At 54.4% G+C, this 23,108-nt stretch overlaps 1 protein-coding gene across 4 annotated transcripts in view; it reads right to left on the reverse strand.

The window, feature by feature from the left end:
- DAB2IP (DAB2 interacting protein) overlaps positions 1-23,108 on the reverse strand; it is a 160,617-nt gene that overhangs the window by 104,508 nt on the left and 33,001 nt on the right. For 3 of the 4 annotated variants that reach the window (XM_054727046.1, XM_054727045.1, XM_054727043.1), the window contains exon 1: positions 13,241-13,454. The exons of the other annotated variant lie outside the window; for it this stretch is intronic. In XM_054727046.1, the coding sequence (XP_054583021.1) occupies positions 13,241-13,364 (124 nt within the window). In that variant the 5' untranslated portion in view covers positions 13,365-13,454. Of the gene's footprint in view, positions 1-13,240; positions 13,455-23,108 lie in introns of those variants that run through there. 4 annotated transcript variants of the gene reach the window in all.

Raw genomic sequence — 23,108 nt, forward strand, 5'->3', positions numbered from 1 at the left:
GGGGCTCTCTAGGCCAGGCGTCCTCAAACTACGGCCCACGGGCCACATGCGGGTGTTTTTGCCGTTTTGTTTTGTGTTTTTTTACTTCAAAATAAGATATGTGCAGTGTGCATAGGAATTTGTTCATAGTTTTTTTTTAAACTATAGTCCAGCCCTTCAACCGTCTGAGGGACAGTGAACTGGCCCCCTGTTTAAAAAGTCTGAGGAGCCCTAACCGGTTTGGCTTAGTGGATAGAGCGTCGGCCTGCGGACTGAGGGGTCCCAGGTTCGATTCCGGTCAAGGGCATGTACCTTGGTTGCAGGCACATCCCCAGTGGGGGGCGTGCAGGAGGCAGCCGATCGATGTTTCTCGCTCATCGATGTTTCTAACTCTCTGTCCCTCGCCCTTCCTCTCTGTAAAAAATCAATAAAATATATATTAAAAAAAAAAAAAGTCTGAGGACCCCTGCTCTAGGCGGACAGATGTTTGCTGTTTACGTGGTTAAACTAATACGATGTTTTACTTTCTGTTTGTAGGTGTGTGCACTGACACAGAAAAATATCATCAACAGTACTCACACACTTGTTACCAGAGGTTTTCTTTGGAGAATGGGACAGGCTATGGGTGGGAACCGATGATGGTGCTATTTAATGAATGAAGAATAATAGACTTCCCAAAACCAATAGTAAAATTTAAGTATAAATAGGTGGTATGATTCAGTACAAATTGTGCCTTCTGAATATGGCTGAGGAGGAAAGAGGAAAAGAAACAAGAAAAAAAAAGTGACATTAACAGCAGCCCAAGTGACCAGAGAGAGAAAGTGCATCAGGAAAGGCCACAAGGTAACCTGCGGGCAAAGGAACATAAGAGCTCCCAAGCCTAGAGTGCCGACGGGCTACTGCCCCCGGGTCCCCGACCTCGGGAGTGGCCAGGTGAACTTGAGGAAGAGCCAAAGGTGAAATCACCATGGCAACAGGGCACGGAGTCTTCAGATTATTAGGACTTTCCAGACACAGCCATTCAGCTGATGCGTCTGTGTGTATCAGCGTGTGTGTGTGTGTGTGTGTGTGTGTGTGTGTGTGTGAAAGAAGCACATCTGTACTGTTATTACCCGCTCTTAACAGTTAAGTAAAATAGTGAGTTTGCCAAAATATTGCATTGATAAGCTGGTATGTCTCCTTGCACACTTTCCAGTTCAGCCTTTGGTCATCCATCTTTGGGAGAGTGAGGAGAGGTGTTCCTTAGAGGTCATTAAACCACCTGACCCCTAGAACCTGAGAGGGTTACTTTCTATGGCAGATGCGATTGAATTAAGAATCTGGAGCTGGAGAGATCGCCCTAGATTACCTAGGTGGGCCCACTGCAATCACAGGGGTCCTCCTCGGAGAGCGGTAGGAGGACCGAGGAAGGCAGAGAAGGAGATGTGGTGACGGAAGCAGAAGTGGGAATGATGTGGGGCCATGGGTCAAGGAACACAGCAGCTTCTAGACGCTGGAAAAGGCAAGGAAATTGATCCTCCCCAGAACTGCCAGGAGGAATGTCGTCCTGCTGACACCTTGATTGTAGCCCCAGGAAACTGATTTCAGACTTCTGACCTCCACAACTGTCAGATAATGAATCCATGTTGTTCTAAGACACTAAATTTGACAGTGGCAACGGGAAACCAATCCACCCACTGATGAAAGCACAACTTATTCCAATTCCATTAAAGTAACGATAGAGGGAGAGCGGTAGCGGATCGTTGGCCGATTCAGGATTGTGTACTCCAAATCTACAGCTGCCTTAGAAAAGGAGGCGAGCCCTGGCCCGTGTGGCTCTGTTGGCTGGAGCGGGTTTGATTCCAGGCAGGACACATACCCAGGTTGCAGGTTTGATCCCTGGTCGGGGTATGTACAGGAGCAGGGGTGCTTACAGGAGGCAACCCATCAATGGTTCACTCTTGTATTGATGTTTCTCTCTCTTCCCCTCTCCTTTCCTCTCTCTGAAGTCAATAAAAACATATCCTCATGTGTAAGGATTAAAAAAAGTTTTTTTAAAGAGATGAGCTTCCTCTTGGAAATATAACATTCATCACCATATATAATGTAAATGTCTTTCTTTCTCCGCATGTATTCATTATCAAGTGACATCAATGATAACCACATACGATACTTGAAAACCACACAAGTATATGGCACCTTGTTGGCTATGTCATAATAGATGTTTTCAAGTCGGCACATAAAGAACATTTCATCTTTTAATACTCACTCAGCACCCTGTGTATTTATCCTTTGAATAGATTCTGATTACATCAATAACACTTCTTTAGGGTTTATAAGTCATAATGATAGCACCCCAGAGGGAACCATGATGATCAAAACATAATATCCACATGTATTATTAAATTCATCCTATTTTTCACTCATGCAGAAAATATAAACCATTTATTTTTGCCCCCAAATTCCACCTTAGTACTTAATATTCTGCACTTTTGTTCAAAAACTGTATTATTAAATTAGAACAACATAACTATATAACAGGCTTATTTTTTTCCCAACAAATTTAAATGGGCATAAGTTTTAAATGTGCATAGATTGATTTTTTACACATAACTTTAAACTCTCTTTACCGTTCTGTATTTTAAATTATCTCCAAGTTTCTAAGTTAATGATTTAATACTAAAGCAAACTGAATTTCAGTTCCTTGTGTAATTTTTAGCCTGAGGAAGAGCTGACCCATAGATTATAGATCGGATCCAGTAAGGGACATGAAGTTGTAATTTGGAAAAAACAACAGAGCGGATCATTTTATGTCTTAGGGTAGACCACCTGTGACTGCCTGGGAACTTGGCGGGAAAGGGAATTGGTGCACTCATGTAGCTCATGCTACCCGCTGTGCCATGAGCCAAGAGTCCTTCGTCTCTGACCCAGGAGTCTCGTGGCTTCTGACAGCACCCAGGAAACTCTACCAGGTTAGTTTGTTGGCTTGCAAGTAAGGTAAAATCCCGACCCCTCACAGTAATTAATAGACGGCATCAAAAATACTGAGGAATAGATTTAACAAAATGAGTACAAAACTAATAACTTTAAAAATATTGCTGAAAGACACGGAAGAAAATCTCAGTAAATGGAGACATACACATTTGGGAAGCCTCAGTATTGTTAAGAAGCCATTTCTCCCTCCCACAAACTGATGGGTAGATTCAATGCAATTGCAGTCAAAATCCGAGCAGGCTTTCTGAAGACACTGACAAGCTCAATTTTAAATTCAGATGGCAAAGCGAAGGACCTAGAATAGCCAAACAATCTGGAGAAAGAAGAAACAGGTTGAGAGACGTATATTACTTGGTTTCAAAACATACTTTATTATGTTGAAATATAGCTGAAGTAATCGAGGCAGTATGGTTTTAGCATAAGGATGGACATACAGACTAATGGAACAGAAGAAAGTGCAGAAATAGTCCCACACAGATATGGTCGATTGATTTGGGGGAAAGAATTCAGTCAATTGATGGTGGAAAAGATAGTTTTTTCAACAGTCTAAAACAACTGGATTTCTGTATGCAATAAAAGTGGACTACCAGCCCTGGCCGGTGTGGCTCAGTTGGGTGGAGTATTGTCTATTACACCAGAGGCGGCAGTTCGATTCCTGGTTAGGGCACATACCCAGGCTTCGGGTTCCATCCCCAGTTGGGGCGTGTTCAGGAGGTAATCGATTGATGTTTCTCTCTCACTGATGTCTCTTTCTCTTTGTCTCTCTCTCTCTCCCTCTCTCCCCCTCCCCTCTCCGAAATCAATTTTATTTTAAAGGACCATTAGAAAGCATGGAGAAATAAATCTAAGAAGGACACTGACTTCGCCATATAGGCATATTTTTAGCCTAAACCTGACTCCTGAAGTAAGAAACATCAGCTCCAACTTTAATGAGAAGAAACTGAGGTTCCGACCCATCAAGCCTGAAAAATAAAACATGACCAAACAGCTAGAAGATGCAGAGGTGGGATTCGAGCCCAGCGACCTCTAAACCTAGGGGCTGGCTGCCCCATGAGAAAGGAGCCTCTAGGCACAGACCAGTGAGAGGGCGGGTCCCAAGTCACCCAGGAACCTGAGTTTCCTCCCTGCCTTTGGCTTCTCCCTAAATTTCCAGGGCCCATCCCAGCCTGGCTAACAGGCAGAAAAGGATGCCTCGCCTGGTACCTCGTGTTTCGTTTCCATGATGCTGTGGGGAAGGGTAGGCGTCATGAGACTGTGGAACTTGGATGCTTGTTGTCTCTCGAATGGAAATGGATCAGAGTGCACATTGTCTGTAAGTCCAGGATGTGGGTCAGAGTCAGTGGAGGTTATCCACTGTTGCTGGGGGTGGGGTCTGCTGGGAGAGAGGCTCAGAGATGACCAGACAGGGTTGGGGTCCAGGGACTCTCTACCTGGCCTGAGAATCCTTAATGTAGAGCATCCAGCAGTCAAGCTGCTGGTACTCAGGGAGTCGTGGGAAGAGGGAGCCGAGGAGATGCGTTCCCTCCAGTTCTATCCCAGGACCGGGTGGGGGCCTCTCTAACAGGACATGCAGGGTTCGCTCCCTGGCCCCTTGCCAGCTCCGTGTGAGTCCAGCAGACTTTTCAGCCTCTGCAGACAGTTACCAGGTCTTCTTAACGCCCCCCTTCTGGAGCCCCTTCACAACTGCCTTTGACAGGATGTGCTTCCCACCCCTCACCCTGACATGCACCTCACTTTCAAAGACTCTCCAGCCTTCCAGAAAACTCCAGGTTTCCTGGGCACTCCAGGGGTCGGGTAAGTGGCCTGAAGGCTTCTCTCATCCCTGTCTCCTCTTCCCTCTTTGCTTTCTGAGGACCCCTGCACACTTCAGTGTCACCTTCCCCGTTTTCCTTCCTGAGTGTTTGCCTGCGACTCTTCGCGCTGCAGCCACAGGGCCTAGGCGGGCCAGCGGAGGGCTGGCCTTTGTTCTGTGCTGCTGAAATTTAGGAAAGTAAGGGGGTCCCGGGGTTTGCTCCTCACGGCTGTGTGCAGTTTTCCACTGTTCGTTTTTGTAACACAATACAGCACCACGCGGTTTGAAGTATTTGCATATGTAGGGAAGTATAAAAAAAAGCAAGTGTGGGCGGGACACACAGCACCCTCAGGAGGCTGGTCACCCCTGGAGAGGGTGTGGGAGGCTTTAGCTCTCTCTCAGGGGTCAGCAAATTTGTCCCCTAAAGGGCCCAGAAAGTCAGTATTTTACGCTTCAACGGCTCCATTCTGGTGACAGCCAGGGAAAGCAGACTCAGACAATACACTAGGTAAATGAATGAGCGTGGCTGTGTTCAATAAAACTTAACTCATGGACACTAAAATGAGAATGTCATATCATTTTCACGTGTTATAAAATATTATTCCTCTTTCGAATTTTGTTTCAACCCCTGAAAAATGTGAAAGCTATTCTTAGCTCGCAGGTCACACGAGAGACAGGTGGCAGCTGGATCTGGCCCGTAGGCTGCACTTTGCCGACCCCTGCTGTCCCTGAATCATTTTACTTCTAAGAAAGAGAAAAAGAAAAGAGAAGAAAGCACGGCCCGTGTTAACATCTGTTAAACCTGAAAGGTGAGTGCACGGGTGTCTGCAATACTATTTTCTATACATTTTATACTTTCCATTATTTTAGAATTTTTCAAAAATTTAATAAAGAAAGGGAAAAAAAGCCTAGAAATAACCCTCAAATACACCCAGGGCTTATCACTGGGAGCTGGAATTAAAGGTGATTTTTATTTTCTCCTCTTCTGCTGTGGATTTTATTGCTCTTTTTTCATCCTGGGAGTTGGGGGAGGAGGACGAGGGAAACATCAACATAAACAGGTACAAGTGACACTTGCAGCAGCCTCTGGGGCAAAGGGCGCCACGGAACCACCTGGAAGGTTCTGACCCCCACAGGCATCACATTTCATTTCTGGAGCAGCCCTAATAGAGCTGCAACGAACCCCTCAGGCTTCAGAAGAACAGATCACGACAATTCGCCCAACCCATAATGAGAGCTTATGCTCCGCCACGTCTAATTGTTAGAAGTGCTTCTGACCCTAGCATGCTTAGTGACTTGTCTGAGGTCACACAGTATTTATGGAGCAATTGGGACTCACCTGGCCACCCTCCTGAGCCAACTCAGTCCCCAGAAGAGAGGCAGAAATGATCAGAAACCCACTTTTCCCACAGATTGCCAGTTTAATGGTTTCCGATCTCCAAATCCAAGTTTTACAAATCTCCGTGCCAACAGGGACACTAAGAAGCGGCCCCATGTCTGGCTGCCCTGCTCCCTCTGGCCCCACTCTCTCTTCTCCTCCCCTCTTGCTCCTTCACCCCCCAGGGATTTAGGGGAGGAGGGGCAGAGCCTCACAGCCCCCACATCTTCCTCCCTGCGCTCTGCCTTTTTCATTTCACAGCAGTGTCAACACATCACCTCCAACGGCCAAGAAAAAAGAACTAACACAGCCCAGATGCCGACGGTGCTCTCCTGTCTGTCAGGAGGAAGAGGGGAGGGAAATAAAAGCCAACAAGACTTCCCAAAGCAAAATCCCCAAACCTCCTCTCGGGCACCAGGCAGCTGTCAAAGTCAACACAGGAACCTGGCGAGGGCGGGGAACCCATCCGGAATTAAAGCCAGGCAGCCGTGGAGTCTGAGACTCCCAGACCAAGCCCGGCTGCATTTCCAAGGGCGCGACGGGCGTCCTCGCAGGCTCGTCTATTCTGCTAACGTACAGGTGGTCCGTCTAGACTGCGGAACGAGCCTGTCTTTTCCGAGGACCACATCGACCCCCCGCCACCCCATTATTATTATTTGGAGGGCTATTGAGATTCCCCTTGCTTCCTCATTTATGCAATCAGAGGAAATTGCAACACAGAGAGCTGCTCCCAACTCAAGGCCACGTGGGCCAATTTCAGATGGATAATTAAATATTGAACAAACGCTGAAATGCCTCTTCGGGCTCGGGGTGGCTAAAAATAACCACCCTGCCACTCCAGGCGAGGGCATCTCGCCGGCTCGTTCTCAAACCCTTCCTCCCAGCAACGGCCAGAGCCAACCTTCTCAGGGAACAGCAGAGAGGGGACAAGAGGGGTGACTCCCCAAACACCTACTTCACAGAAAACAAAACTTCAGCTCCCGGCAAGCTCTGAATGTTCCCGACCAGGAAATACTCTCCCTTTCCTGACATTTAACCAAGTGGCCTCGACAGGAAGGTGCAGGGGAAATATCATAGCTGTTCGTTCCTTTTTCTGTTAAAAATAGTCGAAGACTTCGGGTCATTTCTAAGCGAAACACATATGTGGTCCAGGATATGAGCACGTTTGTGTCAAATTGCACAGGAGTCTCCCCCCCGCCGAGAAGACCCAACAAGGAGCCCAGCTGCCTCGGTTTCCCCAGCTGGGCTAATCTTAGGAAAAGCAACCAACAAGATCGAGGCATCTGGACTCCAGACGGGGTCTCTCACTGCCATCTTTGCTTGACCTTGGGCAAATGGCTTGGCTCTGTGGGCCTCGGTTTCCCCAGATGTCCAGGGGAACAGGTAGCTCCCACGGCTGAGCTGAGCGGCAAGAGGGCACAGCACAATCTCTCCAACCTCCCCGGTCAGCAGCCAAGCCAAGCAGGCTCCGGCCCCTCCCTGTACCACCCCGTTTCCGTCAGTATAGACGCCGTGGGGCAGAGACAGAGCACCCAGAATCAGGACTCTATAAACGTTACCCCCCGAGATCGAAGGCACACACTGGGCCCGTCCAGTCCTCCCTGAACTACACCAACCAAAGCAAAGCAGCACTGGCGTCTGCACGTGTCCGCTTTGGAGCCCACCGGCCTCCGTTCGAAGCTGGCCTCTACAGCGATCGACCTGACCAACCTGAGCTCAGTTTTCTCACCTGGCAAAGGGAAGTGATGACAAGGACCCCTACCTCCCGAGAGGGTTGGGAAGTTAAAATGAGATAGGAGACAATCAGGGGAAGCTCTTGGCACAGGGCCTGGCACACGTTCAGCTAGGTAAAAGGAACCTTAAAGGTGATGAGGAAGGGCCGGAAACAAACGCAGAGGCCAAGAGGCGGACGTTCAGCCGATGCACTGGGGTCTCTGGGCTCTGTCCAGCACCTGGGTAGCTCTGGGAAGTGGGTCTCAGGCTGGCTGCCCATCTCCAGGGGTTTCACACCAGGGAACACGAAACTATCAGCACAAACGGACTTGATGGAGAACCAGGCCTGCGCCCATAAGGCCGGAGACCTGTCCAGGGAACGCATATGGTGGGCAGGCATGACTGAGAACAGGACACAGGGGTGGGGGTCCTGGAAGGGATGGGGCCTGGGGGATCACCTGAGTCAGCCAGGCAGGCAGAGGAGCCACCAGGAGGGCTGACCCCCACACTGATGCCAACAAGGTCCTTCCTGCCTCCCTCCTGAGTTATGGCCGAGATGGTGGGAAACGATGGTCGAGAACACCTGGTGCAGGTCAGACCGGAGAAGCAGGGGGCCTTATCCAAGCTGGGGCCTAACCCCAGAAACATCTGGACAGTGAGGTGGTGCGTTTACACACTCAGGATCTGGAGTCCGGCAGAGATGGGCTCCGCTGTCCCTGGGCTACATGATGTTGGCAAGTCTCACACTCTCGGGGCGTAGTTTCCTCACCTACAAAATAAGGGTAACGCCAGTGTCCCTCTCACAGGGCTGGTGTGAGCATTAAATGAGATAAGGCAAGTACAGAGTTAAGCTCACTGGCAGGCACTGAGTAGGCCCTCAGCAACGAGAAGCCATTTTTACCTTTATTACCTGCCACGAGAGGGAGTAGTGAGCCTCCCAGCCTCTGAGGTGTGTAAGGGTGAGGAGGGCCTGGAGAAGCTGGGGCCAAGCTCCAAAGGAGGGACTGAGTCTCAGCAGGAACAGAGGAAGAGACAAGTCAGGAAAAGGGGCACATCCAAGTTAGGGGCAGAAAGCCAGGCCTTGGGCCCTCGGGTATACCTTTGAAGACGATGGGGCTACAGACACAACCAGCCCTCACCCTAAGGGCTTGCCCAGCCCACAGGGTCCGAGCTGTTGCCCAGGGATCACTCAGTGGGTCTCACTGAAGCTAGGGTCCCATGGAGAGGGCCCAGCCCAGCCCTTCCCTCTGGTGGCACAGAGGTCCTTCCCTAAGCATGCCACCAGTTAGAAAGCAGCTATGTCAAACCAGCACCCTTCCCAACCGTATCACCATCTTCCTGGGGGCCAGCAGTCCTTGGTGAGGGCTGCATTCCTCAGAGTGTGCCGGGGTGCTCCTGAGAACCCCCTCCTGAGAACCCCCTCCACAGACAGACTCCAGCAGATCTTGAAAGGAAATAGGCCTTGGTGGAAAGGAGGGGACCACAGCAGCCGAGGCCCAGGGCCACGCCATGGAGGCCTGGATGGGTGCAGAGCGGGGCCTCGCATGTGGCTGGACCCCTGGAAACACTCAGCGGAAGACATGAAGAGAAGAAGCCAAACCCTCCATGAGTGTGGGGTGTGGGCGTTCCAAGAGTTCTCCCTATTAGCCCTGCTTGACAGATGGGGAAACTGAGGCCCTGGGATGGGCCCAGAGTCACACAAGCTTGTGGCTGAGCTGGGAGTCGAGCCCCTATCTCCCACTAACCATTGTGCCCTCTGTACCCTAAAAAATGCTCTGTGCCCCAGTACACCTCATCAAGACAGCCTCCCCAACAGACTGGGGCTTGGCAAGGGCTGGGAGCACGAGCCATTTATCCCCATGTGCCCCCAGTGCCCAGCCTGGAGCCCAGCACACAGTAGGTGCTCCCAGTATGTACGCTTGCGGAATGAATGGGCCAGACTTTATCCAACGTGAGAGGAGAACTTGCATTTCCCCCAACAGTCCTGGGGGGACAGATAGATTAGACAGACAAAGCTTTTCTTGACTTGGTGGGAAGGCAAATGGCGGGTGACACCCTACTGGGGAGAGGACCCCCTGGAATCCATCGGCCATGTCCAGCCTTCAAGAGGAATAGTGTCACAAAGCACCAAGTGAAACAGCCAGATGACCCGCATCCAAGGGTCACTGTTTCCACCCTGCCTCCGGCTATCGCCAACAGGTCTATTCTGGCCATTCTTCAGATGGGGAAATTGGGGCCCAGAGAAGGGAAGAGCCCTGCTTAATCAAACCAGGGGGGGCTGCCAACACTGCCCCTCACTTGGAGCCCCACCAGGGAGAAAGTCCTGCTCTCAAGTCCGCAGTGAGCCCCCTCCCACTACTCCAGAGGGGCAGGAGGGGCTGGTGGGCAGGGAGCTTCCTCAGAGGTGGCAACCTGGCCACAACCATTTCCCAGCCGGGCCAGCTGTGGGCCCCACCAACAGCCAACTCTTCCCTGCACTTTCCTGTTTCTGACCACCACACACACACACACACACACACACACACACACACACTCCAAGTTCTCGGTCATTGTCCTTCCTTGCTAGTGGCAGAGGCCAGAATGGGTGTGGAGCAAAGGCCTGACCAGGACCGGGGTGCTGGGGTGCTGGTACTACCCCTTCCTCAGGGGACCAAGCTCCTAAGCAGATAGGGAGACTGAGGCCTGAGACCAGAAGGAATGGCCTCCCCCAACAGGAGTTACAACCTGGGTGGGGGCACTGCCCTCAGGAAGGGTGGCCCTAGGGGCAGATTCGGGGATCTGGAGCTACGGTGGAGGGAGGTCAGCGGCTGCTCTAGCCACCCCCTACCCAGGTGAACAGGAGGCCTCCAACCTCCACCTCTCACACTGCCAGGAAGCTCTCACCCCCCAGCCATGACTCCCCATCACTCAAGGCCCTTTATCAGGCCCAAACTACTGTTCCAGCTATCCCCTCCTCCACCCCAGGATAAAATGTTTACAGCACCTAAGACATTTTCCTTCTTCCTGTTTTTGCACAGGCTTTCCTTCTGTCCAAGGTAAGGACAACAATAGTTCAGACTCAACTGTGGCCTAAGTCCCAGGCAGCACGGACTTTCAACTTGCCATGCATTTGCCCTCATTTCTTAAACAACCCTGCCATCACTACCCCCATTTACCAGACCAGGCCACTGAGGCTTGGAGAGGTAACTGGCCAAAGGATAGTTCTGGGCGGAGCTGGGGCTTGAATCGGGCTCTAATTTAACCACTCCCTCTGCAAAGGGAAATCCTATCCAACTTATGAGACCCAACTCAAATGTCACCTCCTCTGTGAAGGTCTCCCTGATTTCCCCAGTTGGAACTTCTGTTCAGCAACAATCTCCTCCCTACTCCCTGCAGGCTTTAAGCTCCTTCAAGGCTGAAACACAATGAAGGGGCTCCTGCACAGTCGGGGCTTGGGAGCTGAGGCTCAGGGGATACCCAGACATGTTGACTGTCTCCAGCCCAGTCAGCTGAGCAGAAGGGGGACTTCCAGTCCTCTCTGCCTCTGTGGTCAGGGGTGGAACCAGGCTGAGGTGAAGAGTGGAGGGAGCCCAGCCCGCATGGCTCAGTGGTTGAGCATCGGCCTATGAACCAGGAGGTCATGATTTGATTCCAGTCAGGGCACATGCCCGGGTTACGGGCTCAATCTCCAGTCAGGGGCATGCAGGAGGCAGCCGATCAATGATTCTCTCTCATCATTGATATTTTCTATCTCTCTCTCTCTCCCTCCCTCTCTGAAATCAATAAAAAAGAAAGAAAAAAAAGAGTGGAGGGAAACGTCATTCAGACTCTGAGCAGGGGGGCAGAGGGTACAGGAGGATTGGGGTGGCTCAAGCATAACTGGGCATTTGTACAACTACCACGTCTCACAGCATGAACTCCTTTTCTCATGAACTCCTCCACACACTACTAACCCCCTTTCACAGTTCAAGGAACTCAAGACTCAGAAAAGGGAAGTGACTTGCCCAAAGTCACATAGCTTGAACCCAGATTTCCAGACTCCCAGACCAAACCTGGAGGAAGAGACTATAGCCGGAGGCCACTTTAAGAAAGGCAAGAGTAGGGGAGGGATCGCAGGCCCTGCGAGACCCTTGTGGACTCAACTCCCAGCACCCACCTGTGCACACCTCCCAGCCTCCACGTGAACCCTCCTAAGCACCCGGGAGTCACTCCTTCAGGAACTACCCACTTCCTGAGGAAGCCTGATTATTGTTGCTCAGCTCTGACCACGGGAAAAGTCTTCACCATTCGGGGGGGGGGGGGGTTAGGGGGGGGAAGCAAATGAACACTGACTGCCTGTCTGCTTCACTCACGCTCAAAGTGACCAGAAAACGGAGGTTCATGGGAAACACCATGGGCCCGGGCCACACCAACGCCTCCTCCAGCACCTGGAGGGGTGGGGATTTGATCCCAGGTCTGCCAGATTCCAAGCACAGATTTGCTCCAACACCTCTCCAAGCAGGCACTGGGCCAGCCTTCCCCCCTTCCCAAGACAACCTGATGGTGCAAACCCGGCCCAGGTCTCTGCTAGGTGCTACCAACCCACCTCTTCCCTCCCACCATGGGCACCTCAGTGGGCCTGAGCCTTTGCCCAGGACTCAGGCCTCCCAGGCAGCTTCTAAAAGCTCCTCCTTCCAGGGGTCCACCGCCCCCCCCCCCCATCCGCCTTCCCTCCCAGCGGTGGAAGGAAGTACACCTCCCCCCGCAGCCAGCCCAGAAGGCAGCCCCCTGAATCACACCCGTTTCCAGCTGAGGATCCTGTTACTGGAAAAAGAAAATGCGGCTTGAACCGCCCCCTCCTCCCGTCCAGCCTCCAGGGCTAGAAACAGAGAAACTCCGTTTCAAAGGAGGTGGCGCCCACCCACTGGGAGGGGTCCCAGATAAATCCTACGAGCCTAGGCTCCTTTGAAACCAAGGACCCCTGGGGACAGGGTCCCCTGAAGTCCCAGCACCTGTCCCTCCACTCAAGAGGTGGAGCACAAAGTCCCTAAGGAGGGGATGTGGGGGTCGGGGGCCAAGCTGAGAGGCCAGGGCAGTGACGGCAAAGTGGGGCAAAGCCCAGATCCCCTCAGCTTGATTGCCCAGCTGCGGAGTAAACTGAGGCACACTGGAGCAGGGGGTGGAATCTCCCAGGTGGAAGAAAGAGGACCCCGGAGCCATCTCCCGTTCCCTACCCATGGCCTAAGGGGAAACACCAGAGCCTCAGTTTCCCCACTGAGGAGGGAGGATGAGGAAGGAAGCTGCTGGGGGAACGAGCATCAAGCAAACACAGACATTGGCAACCCCAAGGGGCGGAGGAGGGAACCCCAGGGCCCGTGGCATCCCGGGGCGTCAGGTGGGGAAGTGGCGGCAGGGGGCCTGGGAGTCAGGGGTCCGGGCGCGCCTACCCCTGGCGGGCCGGGTCCGGCTGCGGGAGCGGCTCCTCTGTCGCTGCAGCCGCGGCCGCCGCAGTAGCCGGTAGTAGTAGGAGGGCCTCCCGGTGCTCTTCCTGGCGCTGCCGCCCGCGGACATGCTGCCGCCCGCCGGGCACCGGGCCGGGCCTGGGCGCGCTCACACGGGCCCCATCACCCGCTCCGGCCGGCCCGGCGGGCGTCCCAGCGTTTCCCCCGCGCGCCGGTGCGGCCGCCGCGAGGCCAAGGCTGCCCCACAAAGTCGCTCAAACTCCTCCTCCGGCTGCCCCCGCCCTCCCCGGAGCAGCCGGCCCCGCCACGGGGGCCGGGGACCGGGGCCCGGCTGGCACCGGCCCGAAAAGTCAGTGCGGGGGAAATCCCGGCCTGGAGTCGGCGGGGCGAGGCGGCCTGGAGTGCCCGGGACCCCAGGCAGGTCCCCAGGAGGGTCACCGTCTGGCGCGCCCGCGCCTGAGCAACGATCCCCAACTCCGGACGCACTGGGTGCCCCTTTCCGCGGGAGGATGGTGCACACCCGCCGGTGTGCGCTCCCCGGTACTGGGCAGGGCGGACGGGGCGGCCAGGTGGGCACTGTATCCCGGTGCCGGTTACCTTCAGTGAGGGTCCAAACGAGGCTGACGCCATGGGGCCCGGTTCTGCCACAAGCCCACCGGGCTCTGTCCACCCGCAAAGACACCATTCCACTGGCCGCTGCCCCGGATTAAAAAGACTTCCCTCCAGGCAGTCTTTACATTTTAAAAACTGTCCCGTTTGATACATTTCTTAATGTAATTAAAATCATGGGAACTATTTCCAACACACCAAGCGTAGAGAAAACGTAATGTGTATCCAGCAGGTTTTTCCCTCATTTGATCTAGACCGGCCCCAAATAAAACCCCCTGATGCTGTGAAGTCTCCTCCCACTGGCATTTACTGCAGCTCTGGCAGGCCTGCGGGCAGGGCAGAACAACCCTTACCCGACTGCAGGGCCAGGAAACTGAGGCTGGGAGGAGGGAGGATGCCAACTAGCTCTCGTCTTTTGCTGAAAAGCTTTCTCCATGCCACTCACTCCCCAGCTCAAGAACCTTCCATGGCTCCCCAGCGTCCAAAAGCAACAAGTCCAAGCAACTTCCCTTGGTATTAGAGGTTCCAACTACCTGGCCCCAACCAAACCACCCTCCAGCCCCCACACCCACTCTCCCCTACTTCTCACTCCTCGTTGCCCTGCTCCCAGCACTGGCTTTACTCTGTCTGGCCAAAGTCCATCCTAGGGCCCACCTCCTCTAGCCTTCCCTGACTATCCTGGCCCTGGGTGGCCTCTCTCTCCAGCGCTCCCTAACCTGCACAGCTGCATTTAGCCTTTAAATTATTCAGACAATCATCCGCCTGAGCTCTCTCCCCCTCAAGTACAGAAAGGGAAAACGAGGCCTTGATTGAAAGGTCTGACCTGCCTCAGTCACAGGGAAAAGTAACAAAGGCAAGTGGTCTTAGCCCAGGGCTCCCAACACACTGACTTAGGGGTGTGTTTGTGGGAGAGTCACATGTGGGTGCCTAAAGCGCTCTAGAAGTCCTCCTCCAGAACAGCCAGCTGAAAAGGTGGGGCACTTAGAGGGGGCCGGGCAGTCTGGGCAGGAATCCAGGCCGGGTTTTGCACCTCACAAGGGTAGCCCCCTTCCTTGCTACCTCAGTCAGGGGGAGGGCCCCCAGGTCAGGAGAAGCCGGGATCACAGCTGGAAGCCAGGCGCCTTCCCAGGACCCAGGGGGGAGGGGCGGGAGGTATATAGCTCCTCCAAGCCCACACAGGGTTATCCAAAGCTATCAGCTCCCCTGGCTTCTCTCCCCAGCGTACTGGTCAACCCCTGGGGAAGATGGAAAACCACAGGGCTTTCCACCTATTAGTCCCCTTTGAGTTAAGCTTTGCTTCTGGCTTATTCTCAATAGTAGACATTGCAAGGAGCATCTTTGATAAGTGCAGAGGCTCCTGGGAAGAGTTGGACCCAAGCCCTCAGTCCAAGTGTGAGTCTTCATCTTCCTCCCCAACCCTGAGCTTCCGCACTCAGGTGGGGCTCCCGCAGCCACCTGCCCACCCTTGTATCTCCGGGAATGAATAACCTCCACGGCTAGGGCCACCGTGTTGAGTGGGTGGAGGATCCCCAGGAAGTCTAGCTCGGTCTTCCTTCCGAGGGGCATCAGTCTTCTGTGCTCAGGGCCTGGAGTTCAGCTGGACCACTTTGTGTCCCAGAGCAGGAATCCTCCATCAGCCTTCCTGCCAGCTGGCTGAACAGTGGCGGGGACAAGTGCTCCTGGCCTGGCCCCCCACCCCCACAACAAGCAGATTTAGGTATGTGTGTGTGGAGGGAGGGGGGAAGTACCCAGGAACTCAAGAATTCGTCTGTAAATACAGTTGGGCTCCAAAAGTCTGTTATGGTCTCTCTCCTTCAACTTGGGTTTCTCAAGTCCTTCTCTGTGCCCCAGCTTCCCTGCCTACAAGGAGAAGCTATGGATCCCCCCCACCCCCACCCCAACCTATCTGCCTTGTGGAGGGAAGAGGGTCAGCTAATGAAGAGGAAGCTTCAGGCCTTGGGATGGGGTGTGCATTGCCAACCGCCTAAGCTGGACATCTCCATGTGATGGGTACCAAGTAGGTCCCAGGTGGGGTGCTGAGCAGGAAGGGGGCAGGGCAGGAGCTAGGAGAGAGGGGCCTGGGCTCCCTGCCCCTCCTCCTGGCTCAGGACCCCCGGGCAGGCAGGCAGACAAAGGCTGCTCCCTGCAAGCCCAACAGAGCATCTGGAATCAATCCTGCTGTGGAACAAGCCACCCACCCCCTCCCGCTGCCCCTGTGGCCTCCTCCCTTTAAACAGAAGCAGCCCCCCTTCCGGAGACTGCCTAGACTGGAGGAGGGGCACCGGAGACTGCCCCCCCCCCATACCACTACTTCTGCTACAGACCCCTGCCAAGCCGTGCTGATGCATTAGTGGTGGAGGGGTGGGAGGGTGGGGGGCAGGACTGGTATAGTCTATCAGTGGTCTTGCCTTCAGGGGGGGGGGGGCTCTAGAATAGGCCCAGCTCACATCTCCCCCGAGAACTGCTTTGTGTGGGGGTCAAGGTTGCAACCTTCACAAGCCTGAGCCTCCAAATCACCCCAGCTCATTACAAATGTGTATTTTTGACTCTTGATTCAGTAGGTCTGAGTGGGGCCTGGAATTATTCAGGCTAAATCAGATCTGACCAAACCCCAACGACCACCTTCCCTGACCCTCCAAAGCCTCCAGAAGTGAACTCCCACAGCACCGAAAAGGACCTAGCTCCCCTGTACCCACCCCCATCCACCCACCCTGATCCCTCTGCTCTCGGCCTCCAAAGGTCCCACGCTCATCCCGCCTCCGGCCTCCGCCCTGTTGGTCAGATGGCTGCCACTAAACTGTCCCTTCTGCACCCACCTGGTGAGCTCCTCTGTATCACTCAGGACCCCCGCCCAAACATCCCCTTATTAAAGAAGTCTGAGCCGCAACAAGAGACACTCCCCAAGCCCTCCACACCCCACCAGTCGGTTTGAATAATGAGGACACAGGAGAAGATCAGGGAGGAATGGACACACACAATTTCCCTCTGGACAGAGAACCGGCAGCATGCGGGCGTCTGGAGGAGAATTGCACCCTGCTGGGAAGGAGGTGGTGGGTGGCCTGAGAATGGGGCTGGAAGTCCAGGTAAACCATAGGCTGGGCCAGGGCTGGGTCAGGAGGGGCACCCGATGCAGGGGTGGGGGCCAGCCCAGGGCAGGCTCACATCTCACTGGGGGTGTTAGGTTGACCGCCAGTGAGGAGGGAGTAAAAGGCCTACTGCCAGAATTACCTTTGAAAAGACTTAAATTGCCCATAAAGGAAAGTTTCTCCTCCAGTATTAGGGCAGATCACCCATTTCTTCAACTGAACCAAAGCAGAAGGGCCTGGTCTTTCCTGAGGGGACCCTTTTGTGCAGGAGGAAAGAAAGAGCAACAAGCGTCAGTTACCTAACACGAGACTTTCCCCAGGGAGGAGAGATGATCATACCTGGAGGGGGCTACAGAAGTGCAAGATGGCTAACACAGGAAGGTTACAAGTTTGGCCTCCGAAGGTTTGTCTGGGGGTGAAGTTTGAATTTAATACTAATAACTTTTGTTCGCCGTGTACTGTGTGCTAGACCCTGTCTGCAGCATTTTATGAGGCAGGTGGTTACCATGTTCATTTTACACAAAATATTGGAGGCACAGAGAGGGCAAGTAAGTTCCCTATGGTCACACAGCTTGCACTAAGAGTCGGGATTTGAACCCAGGCAGGGTGGAAAGAGAAAAGTCTTAAGGTTGACACAGGATTGAATGCAGAGATGGAGGAGGGGCAACAGCCTGGAACTTTCCTTAAGACACAGCTTTGACAAGGACCAGGAGGAGGTGAAGAGGGACCGATGTCCTAACAGGGGAAACACCAGAGCCCACACCAGGCCCCACACAATGGGTGTCTGGAGGACTCAGACCTGTCAGGTTTCCTGTCAGGACAAGGTGGGCAGTGGTGACCAGGAAGTCCCCAGCCAGGCAGTCCTGCATACATCCGCCCCCTAGGCAGAGCTCAGCCTTGGAGTAGCTGGAACTCTGGGCAGGCGTGTGAGTGGGGATGCTGCAGGATCATTCATGGTTAAGGTCATGGGCCTCTGCCCTGGGAGGTGGCCCATCTGGCAGGCAATGACAGCTTCCTGAGTCCACCATTCATCGGGGAATGAGGCCGGACCAGGAGTAGGACCTTCATTCAATGGATGGAGGAGGCTGGAACGGGGCCTCACTCCACAGAGCAGAAGGTGCAGACAAGCTCTGTGAGGTCACACTCAAGCCCAGCCCGGAGTCCACTGCCTCCACGGCCCCCTCCCCACCCCCTAGGGGCTTCCTCTCTAAAGCCACCAAGGAGTTTAATGACATCCAGCTGGGGCTTGGATGGCTCTGTGCCCCCGAACAGAGGTGGAACTGAGGAATCAGTCAAGCGTGGACATTTCAACACACACAGACAGAGCCTCCGGGCGTGTGAGTGTTTTTTAAATCAAGTCACCCAGCCTGGCCGCTCAGTGGTTGAGCGTCAATCTATGAACCAGGAGGTCCTAGTTCAATTCCCCATCAGGGCACATGCCTGGGTTGCAGACTTGATCCCCGGTGTGGGGTGTGCAGGAGGCAGCCAATCAATGATTCTCTCTCATCATTGATGCTTCTATCTCTCTCTCCCTTTCTCTCCCTTCCTCTCTGAAATCAATAAAATAAAATAAAAATCATTTTTAAATCAAGTCACCCAAACCTGGGCTGAGGGTGAGGCCTTGGGAGAGGCCAGGGCTCTAACAGGGGCAGAAGGCCACTCGGCAGCGTCACTGTGTTGCTTTGGGCGCTTTGGCATCTCTGGGCCTCAGAGACGTGATATCTCTGCCCTGCCTGCCTCCGTGGATTCCATCAGGATCTAGAAATTTCCTTCTGTCCAGAAAAGGGGACATACATCTCGATGTCAACAGCCTGTCATAAAATCCAGACGGTCAGAGTAGACCATGGACTGGGGAAGCTGAGGCCCTTCAGATGGCCATGTGCCTGGAGGACCCTGCCTAATGCTGGCAAGCTGGGGATGCGGCATCAACTCTCCAGTCCTCCCCTCCCACCCAGCGTGCAAGCATGGCTCCCTGCACATGGGCACTAAGGCTTAGGACAGGCAGTGGTTTGCCTGAGGTCACACATGGGAGCTGGGGGTTAGTCCCAAACTGAGCTGCCAAGACCCGCTTTCCTCCCTCAATGACCTGGACCACCCCTCTTAGAACACCTAACACAGTCTGCCCACAGGTACCCTGAGCTTCCACTCCAGGCCAGCTACCCCCAGAGCTGAGGACTCCAATCCTGTGGCCGGAGGAGGCTGGGATCCAGTCTCCAGGCCCCAGCCTGGCCCCTCCCTCTGCACCCCCACACTAGCAGCCGGCATTTCAGCCCAGATGGCCGGGCCTGGAGCTACTCTCTTCATGTACTTCCTCTCCCAGCCCTGACCCAGAAACGCTGCCAAGCTCCAGGTGGACCCACCGCCCTCCTCCTCCCACCCGGGCCTGGGACAGGGCCTCCAAGTCTCCAGGCTTCTTCCTCCCCTTCCAGTTGAGGGGCGAAGGCAGCTCCGCGCCTACTGAGCCACCAGAGGGGGTGACATATGGTCCCAGTGTGAGGTCAGAGAGCCCCTTCCTTCCCAGGCAGGCCTGCCTGGTCATCTGTGAACCATTTCATGGCTGGCACTGGCCTGGGTCCCAGGGGGACGGGCCTTACTCAATCCCAGCAGATCCCACTGAGGAGGACAGATGAACAGATCCAGTAGCCAGCTCCTGGGAAGGAAGCTGAGAGAGTGTAAGATTCACCGTCAGGAGCCAGCACCACGGCTGTGTGACCCCAGATTCGTGACTTCACCTCTCTGTGCCTCTGTTTCCTCAACTATACAATAGGCGTGATGGTCCTAATATCTTGTAAGGTTGTGGAAGATCAAATAGCATAGTGAATCAAAGCCCTGTGTATAAACTGGTCAACATCTGCCTCATCCAGGCCATTTCTTTTCCCGCTAGTCTGTAGGCTCGTTAAGAGCCGGACAGCCAGAGCTGGTCAGCACAGATGCCAGCCCAGAGCAGGCTCCAGTAAGACTGACTGAGAGAGATGGCAGCAGCATTTGGGAAGAGTAGGCTGAGCTCCTCTGATCTGAAGTCCACACTGAGGAAATTCAGGAGAGGGAGAAGTCCCGGAAGGCTTTCTGGAGGAAGAGACAGTGGCATTGAGCTAGACGGCTGAGTCGGAGTTGCATGGGTAAAGAGCAGAGGAGTGTATTCTTGGAGGGGGAGACAGCAGGACAACCAGCTGAGAGAGTAGGTAGAACTGTGTGGCTGGAGCAGAGGATGGAGTGGCCCCTGGGGAGCAGACTGTGCAGGGTGTGTGAAGAGTGAGATTGTGGAGAAGAGATGAGGAGATAGATCCAAGTGGGGGTGAGACCGAGGCAGCCCCCTCCAGAAGAGGAGAAGCGAAGTGGTAAGGAAGGAACCCTGGCTTGGGAGGCAGAGGATCTGAGCTCCAGGCCTGGCTGCAGGACTTTGAATAAGTCACAACCCTCTCCGATCCTCACTCTGCAACTAGGAGAGGAGGGGCTGGCTCTATGACGCAGGCCTGCAGGGAGTGGGATAAGGCTGGATGCCCAGGATCGACACGCGAGGGTTCAGAAATAGACTCCCCAGCATCACCAAATCCAAATCTTGGTGGATCGGGCCAAAGAATCCAATTTCTTAAAAGAGCTTGCCAGCAAGCCACTGGCTAAGATGGTTCTAGACACAGCCGATCCTGCCAATCCTTGACATTGCCAAATGTGGTTTCACCTCAGGGCCTCTGCATTTGCTGTCCCTTGTGCCTCGCACACTAACCCCAGGTCTTCAGATGGTCAGCACCTCCCTGTCACTCAGGCCTCAGCTCAAACAGCACACCCTCTGAGGCCTTCCCTGGCCACCTTATCTCAAGTGCCGCGGCCCCAACCCCCTAGCCCATTGCCCTGTTTTATTTTCTTCAACTTATCACCTCCTAAAACCAACTTATCTGCGTATTCAGTTGTTCACTAATTGTCTTCCCCCAAACTTTAATGAGGGCAGGGGCCTTGTTAGGCCTGTCCTAGCCATCTCCCCCGTGCATAGAACAGTACTCAATAAACATTTGATGAATGAGGTGAATGAAGGAAGCTGGGCTCAAAGCCCCCATTATTTTTCAAGAAGGGCAGCTGTGGGACCAGCGGGAAGGGACTCCACGTCTCCGGCCCTGCGCTTTCCTCTGCAAGACATGTATGGAGACAGCAGGCGGCAGAGTTGACTTTCAAGCAGCAGCCTGAGGTTGGTCAAGAGGCAGGCTGTACGTGCAGACCCTATGCAGGCACGGGCACGGAATGAATGAATGGATGAAGAAATGCCTTTGAACGAGTCCCCTCCCATTCACAGCTCCAGCTTCCCCTCTTGTAAACTGGGGTTGGCCTGGGTGGGTTTTCCGGCCCTCCGGCACTGACACTCAGAGTCTCTATGCCCAGTCCAGAACATAAATGGGAGCCACGGCAGGTGTTAAAGGAGGGGCAGCCTGTGCCACAGCCATGATTGTGAACTTACTGACTTTTGCTGGAGATCCCACCCAGCCCGTCGCTGGCATTCTAAGGTTGTGTAGGGGAGCATTAAATGTAGCTTCTGCAGTATGTCACCCCTCAACTCCTTTTGAGCGCCAGCACAATGCTGGCCCTGCCCCCACCCGGGGAACAGCACTTTGTCTGGAAATTCCACCAGGGGGAGGAGGAAGGGCTGGGGCCCTAGAATTTCTGCGCCTGCTTGTACAGGAAGTAGCTGAACGTTTGGGGCCAAGGAAAACAAGTTCAGGGTCATCCTGGAAATGAGCGGCCAGGCTCCCCCCATAGCTGGGGACTTGTCCCTTGACCCAGGTGTGGCTCTCCTAGTGTTAAGATTAACAGAGAACGGCAGTCAGGATATGGAGGGATGGTCCAGGACCACAGGCCAAGGCTTGAGAGAAGTAAAACTCACTCAGGCTTGTCTGGCATACCTCTGATGACAGGGGGCTCCTTACCAAGCGGGTCCTTGTCCTCAGGAAGTCTGAAAGTGAAGCTGCTTTCCCACCGCTAAGCACTGCAGAGGCCTTGAGAGATCTAGCAGTCACCCCACCCTCAACCGGGGCTCGCTCGGAGGGCTTGGGACTTGGTCAAGGTCACCCAGACACACCCTGGGTCCTCCCTCTGTTCCCAGCAGCAGATGAAGCTATTACAGCACAACAGGGGGAGCCAGTAGGGCAGTCAGGGCTGGAGTCTGGGCTTCAGCCCCACCCCCTCGTGTCTCCCAGCCACCCTTAGTGGAAAGCCTAGGGGACGTGGGTGGGACTCTGAGTTGATCCTAGTCCTATCAAGCCCCCTGGGGAAGCAGCCTGGGTTACAGAGGCCTCTACACAGCCTCTCTGTCACTATGGCCTTCTCCTCTCCCTCTCCGGCATCTGCCCCAAGAAGCTGCAAGGTGGCTTCAGAATTCTCTGGACCTTTCTCTGACCTCATGCTTCCTGTGTCCTCCTGGTGTCCTCCCGGTGCCCCCTCCCTTATATACACCCCTATACAGGCCCCCACACATGCACAGACCTGCCTTCCCACTCTCTGCCAGGCCCAGGCACAGGCCCGAGGAGCAGCCTGGAGCCCTCAGGAGGTGCTGGCAGGTGCTGCCCCCTGCCGGGCTGTGGGGGCCCAGGACAAAGTCTTTCTTGGCCCAGGTGCTGCGGTGGGGAGCACTAGCCTGGCTGGGGAGGTCCAAGCCTCCAAGGCTCCCAGGGCTGTGCCTGCCCCCCGTGGGCCCCAGGGAGGCATGGCACTGGGTCCCAGCCTGCTGAGTGACTTGGGTGTCTTCCACACCCCCTCTGGGTCCCTGCTCCCACTGGTGTAAAGGGGATGGCCCAGAACCCCAGTTCTCAGGCATTAAGACACTTGTGTCCCCCCAGGGAGCATGTTAAAATGCAGGAGGATTTCAAACCTCACCGTGCAGACGGGTAAACCGGGCTCAGGATGGACGGAGAACACCCAGTTCGCCCAGGTCCCGTTCCAGGGTGACGCCCAGCTTCCCCTCCCTCCCCAGGCTCCCCAACGCAATCTAGATCCTGGGGTCCAGCGGGTCAGCTCAGGCCGGGCAGCAGCCCTGACTGGTCCCCTTTGTCTCGGTCCCTGTGCCCTGTGCCCTCGCCGCGTCCTGGGCTGATGGACTATCCCCTTACAGCCCCGATAGGCCTGGTGTCTCCTTACAGGGCTGGGAGGGACCCGGTCCCGGCTGAAGTGACACT

The sequence above is a fragment of the Eptesicus fuscus genome, chromosome 15 (genome assembly GCF_027574615.1).
Source record: "Eptesicus fuscus isolate TK198812 chromosome 15, DD_ASM_mEF_20220401, whole genome shotgun sequence".
Lineage (NCBI taxonomy): Eukaryota > Metazoa > Chordata > Mammalia > Chiroptera > Vespertilionidae > Eptesicus > Eptesicus fuscus.